At 36.4% G+C, this 5419-nt stretch overlaps 1 protein-coding gene across 1 annotated transcript in view; it reads left to right on the plus strand.

The window, feature by feature from the left end:
- Positions 1-5419, plus strand: part of Stxbp5 (syntaxin binding protein 5) — a 143119-nt gene that overhangs the window by 67028 nt on the left and 70672 nt on the right. Inside the window, exon 10 of the mRNA XM_005361026.3 lies at positions 1328-1406. Within this exon, the coding sequence (XP_005361083.1) occupies positions 1328-1406 (79 nt within the window). The remainder of the gene's footprint in view (positions 1-1327; positions 1407-5419) is intronic.

Raw genomic sequence — 5419 nt, forward strand, 5'->3', positions numbered from 1 at the left:
TTTTTTTATTGGATTATTTGTTCTTTTTATGACCAATTTCTTGAGTTCTTTATATATTTTAGAGATCAGACCTCTGTCTGATGTGGGGTTAGTGAAGATCTTTTCCCATTCTGTAGGCTGTCGTTTTGTCTTGTTGACCATGTCCTTCTCTTTATAGAAGCTTTTCAGTTTCAGGAGGTCCCATTTATTCCTTGTTTCTCTTAGTGTCAGTGCTGCTGACTTTATATTTAGGAAGTGGTCTCCTTTGTCAATGTGTTCAAGTGTTTCCCACTTTCTCTTCTGTGAGGTGTTGATAGATATGAATCTATTTTCATTCTTCTACATGTTGTTATCCAGTTATGCTAGCACTGTTTGTTAAATATGCTTTCTTTTTTCCATGTTATATTTATTGCTTCTTTGTAAAACAAAAAAACAGAAGGCCTCTCTCTCTCTCTCTCTCTCTCTTTCTCTTTCTCTCCCCCTCCTCCCCCCTTTTTTCTCTTTCTCTCATGCTGAACAATGGCAAAGGAAGGAGCACACATGAAGTATAGAATGTGGTAGGGACTTGGGCACAAAGCTCAAGTTGTAAGAGGACCTAGAGTGTGCTGGGATGGGAGTTTCTAAGGGTCCTCAAGACTGTCTCCAATTTCTTTTTGTTTCCTTTGATTGTCAGGAGAAATGTAATGTCACGGAGGGTACTAATCTTTCTCTTTTAAAAAAGGGAGGGTAGATGTGTTCTTTTTCTGTTTCTGTCATGAACCTCTAAAATTAGATAATGAATAACAATATTTTTAAGTGAAAAATATTTATTGCAATAAGTTGGTTTATAATCATTTTTCTTTAGAAGAAATGTCAATGAATGTATTAACAATTTTATTTTGCAGACCATGGTACTTCGGTGAAAATGTGATAGAGATTTATCATTTTTCAAATTGTGCTATTTTAAAATGTTTATTCACTAGGCTAGTTGAAACTCTATATTACTTATCTAGTAGCCACAGTTAACATCTGGGAAGACTACCATGTTCTCTTGCTAGGATTTAATCACATAAACATTAGGTTATTCAATTTGTTTGCCTTTTTGACAGTATTTCACATCATTTCAAGTAATTTGATTTCATGATTATAAAATGTCTTATTTCATTCTAAATATTTCTTTCAAAATTATTTTAAAACATTTATTGATGGGTTTCATTATATTTCATTTTTATCTTATCAGCTATTCATATATGAAGTTAGCAGTTATTTTGTCTAAAAGGGTATTTTAATATATTTGTTTTCCCTTTGTAAATTATCAGTGTAAGAACTTAGAGTAATGTAGAATGTAATGCAGGACAATATATTTTAGGAAAACAGCTAAAGGATGGGAAGAAACCAGAGCCATGCAAGCCTATCCTCAAGGTGGAGTTCAAAACGACTAGATCTGGGTAAGTGTCCTTTTGTGCGCATTCACTGTTACAGATGATGCAGATAGCCCTGGAAGCTGCAGAGTGAATGTTGAAGCCCGACTTTAGACTAGACTACCCTGTCTTAATTTCTATGCTTTCATAATTTAATAAAACACATAATTAGGAAAATTACCTGAGGCTCTTCTGGTTTTAGCAGTTGATTTCTACCTCTTGTAAAGTAAATTATTTCATCCCAGAAATAATTAATCTATTCTGTTGGTACTTGGAAACAGTGATGTTTATTTGCTAGTGTGAACAGTGTTGAAAAGGTGGTGAAAGGAACTAATTAAGATTTAATCTACCCTACATGTGTTAACTAAAAGTCATATATTCAGAAATCAAATTTCATAATATTTGAGTTACAGAAATGAATGCAACTTATACTTTAAAAAGATTAATTATATTACAATGCTGATGTTCATATGAAATAGTTATACAAATTAGACAGTTCGCACAATCTAAATGTCTTAATTTTATGTATCAAAAACTCTACTGAATGTGTACACCTAATATACATAGAAAAAATTTTTAAAGTGTTTCTATGAAAATTCTGTATCTCTTTAATTTCCAAAGGAAGAGGGTTTCTTTGTTTATAAATTTTTATTCTAGTTATTATTATTTGTGTTTAATAAAGAGTGGGAATCTACATAGTATAGTACAGGGTTCTCAAATTGAATCAGAAAACTGTGCATTGAGGTCTCGAACTCAGTTTTAATTCAATGTGCAGGAAATTCTGATGCTGCTGGCCCATTTACATTTTCCAGGTTATGAACAAGGTGTGAGAACTGCCCTCTGTCCCTTTCAACCTGGCCTCCTGACTCAGCTTTGCTCTGTCTTCCTGGGAGAAAAGGCCCTGACTTTTTTTGGAAAAGAAGAAAAGATTGCTCTTATTTATTTTTTCATCATTCCTACCTTCCTGTGAGATCTAGTAGGAGTGCATTGCTAGAATTGATGTAGAAACAGATAATAAGTTGAATGAATTCCAAGAGGCAGAACACTGCTTATTTGACGTTGGTCCTCACTGTATAATCTTTGGTACAGTTATCTGATTTCTTTTTGCTGGGATGTTCTTGTTTTTACATACATGTACCATGGGTGACTGATGTGTTTATTGAGCCGCCCATGTATACACATGCACCTTTTTCCTAGGAAACCCTCAGTTCATCAGCATTTGTCACATTTGTCCTGTTACAAAAGATTAAACTAGGAAAAACAAAGGAATACCAAAAGCAACAGTAGCAGAAGATAAACAAAGGAAACAGCCCAGACAAAAGTCTGGATTTACATACATCATACAGTGAATTCTTTAAATGTTGCAAACCAAGGAGCAAGCCCAGGCCACCGTCCTCTGTGCCCGCACCTGCTCATTCTCATGACAATGACGCTGCTTCAGTCCCCTTACTCAAGATGGCAGCGCTGCTTTCCTGTCACAGATTTGAAAGGAAAAATTTAAAATACGTAGGCAATTATTTAAATTATCTAATATGAGCAGTAGGATAGCATTTTAACTGTCTCCTTAAATTTCTTTTTTCCCCCCTGGATAGGAAATTGAATAAATTAAGGAAGTTTTTATTTTGCTGTGCTCCACAACTTTCGTCTTAGATTCGCTAGTGTAAGAACCCACCCCTGCCCGCCTAGAGCATCATTTGGTGCTGTCATAGCAAGTGTGCAGTTTCATTTCCTGTTGGCAAACATTTCCCGAGGCTTTCGAGAGAGCTTTCATCGCACATGCAGGGGTCCTGGTCATGTTCTTCTCCTCACCTAGAAGTCTTTCTAGGGGTGAGGACCTTCTCCGTTCCCTCTATCTCAGCATGTTTCTTTTTTTAGAATAATGGCCTCCTTGGCTGGCTTAGGGTCTCCAGAAATATGCTCTTGAGAGATGCAATTTTCCATTCTAGGACTTACACATGCCATTAGTAACAAAGTTACTTATTGAATGCTTGGATCCTCTTCAAGTATTAAACGTTATTGAAGCATGAGGCATGAAACACAGCTATGTCAGTTTAAAACCCCACCTATCCTACAGCCCTGTGTTAAGGACAGAAGCTAGGACCTTATGCATACTAAGTAAGTTCTCTGTTGCTGAGACGCATCCCCAGCCTCTGTCTGTTTGTCCAGATCCTAGCATAGTGTTGCTGAATGTGAAGAGTTATGGTACAGATACGAATAGGTATGGGTGATGCAGGTAGGTATATATAAAGTATAGCTATATATGGACTCTTGATATTGCTATGAAATCTAGAAAACATGTATTCTTCTTTTGATGCAATGAAGTTAGTGATAGTACAGATTAAGAAATAATTTAATTAATAGTTTATTTAAATATGGCACTACTCATTAAGCAGCCGATTCTTATTAAAAGCAATAGCAAGGGCCTAGAAAGATAGCTGAGCAGTTAAGAGCACCTACAGCTCTTACAGATAGGACTTTGGTTTGGTACCCAGCAGTCACGTGTATGAAGTGCTGGTTCATAATGACCAGGGGCTCTGACACCGTCTTTTGGCCTGCACACAGACATAGGTACATACGCACAAGTTTCCTCCCCTTTTTAATCTTTTAAAATTCAGGAGTCAAATGCTAATGAAGTTATTTCTTTGAAAAAGAGAGGTGGAGAGTTCTGTGGTGAACACATATCCATCATCAGCACGGGGTGTGGGGTGTATATAAAAAGACCACTTAGGTATGCATCCTGCCTCCACTGCTCTCATTGCTCAATTGCGGTACCAGCTAGCTGTCTGTGCCTGTTTCATTATCTTTAAAGTGGGACCCTTAATAAGGACCACCTCATATAACTGTCAGCAAAAAATGTTAGAATGTTTTAGCATGCTCTTCACTTAACCCTGTCTTATACCTCACTTAATACTGTCTCCAGGTAATATTTAATACTTCTGACAAACATCCAGAACGCAGTTTTTCATTTTGTCCAAAGTAGATGAACAAGTGGCAAACCCGAGTGATTTTGTCACTCAGGAACTAATATTTGTCCTTAAGTTAATAATCACCTCAGCTGAGAAACACTGATTTGCTGCAGTGATTAAAAAGTATTTTTAAACATCAGATAATGGTGATCCCCTTATGGGCTGTGAAAGTAATTGTGTTGGTTGTGACCATCAGTTTTTAATTGGTAAAGGAGAATAGGAAGTAACAGAGTGTGTGCCTTTAGCGGTCGGCGATAATTCCTGATACTCTGGTTCACATCATACATTTATATACTGAATCACAAAGAAACTGCCCTTCTTAGAATGGGTCATGGTAAGAAAAAGACAGGAAGCCTCTGAGTTAGTATAAGTAATGGAAGCCTTGAACTGACACTTTTTTCAAATCCAGTACTCTGCTCACTAATTTGGAAGCTTTATGCTTGCAATGTGACTTCTCCTGGAGTCACATCAGACTGCTTGCTGCTTTTGTTAAGTCTTCGTTTTATGAGGGGGAGTCTGTTACTTTATTTTCTGATATATGGATAGAAAGTTATCTTCTAGATTGATTGCTGTTTTTAACATTAGAATATTTCATATACTAGTTATATAATATATGCCCAAGTTTGGGTCTCTCCCCAGGCCTCCCTCTAGCAATTTCAAGAGCTGCATTTTCCATGTCCCTCACATATGCACACTTTAAAACTTATCTCTTTATCTGTTTGTTTGTTTTTTTTTACTGTTAAAATTGATATCAGACATTAACTCTTAATTTACAAACCACCATTTTTAATCCCTTTGGAAAATTTATTGGTTAAAGCTTTACCCAAATGGACACTTATTAAACTATGGAGGTACATTTAACCAGTTCTAAAATGGATCAGATGTTGTTGGAGTTTAGAAAAAGGAACATGTACAGAAAGAATGACTGACTCCCTGTCAGTTTGGAGCCCTTTGAATCCAGTTCTTAAACACTGGTTTTGCACATTAGACACTAACTTCAAGGTACAAAGGAGAAGTCGGATCATTGAAATAAGAAAAAGGAGGAGGAGGAGGAGGAGGAGGAGGAGGAGGAGA

This window comes from Microtus ochrogaster, linkage group LG4, assembly GCF_000317375.1.
Source record: "Microtus ochrogaster isolate Prairie Vole_2 linkage group LG4, MicOch1.0, whole genome shotgun sequence".
NCBI classification, from domain to species: domain Eukaryota; kingdom Metazoa; phylum Chordata; class Mammalia; order Rodentia; family Cricetidae; genus Microtus; species Microtus ochrogaster.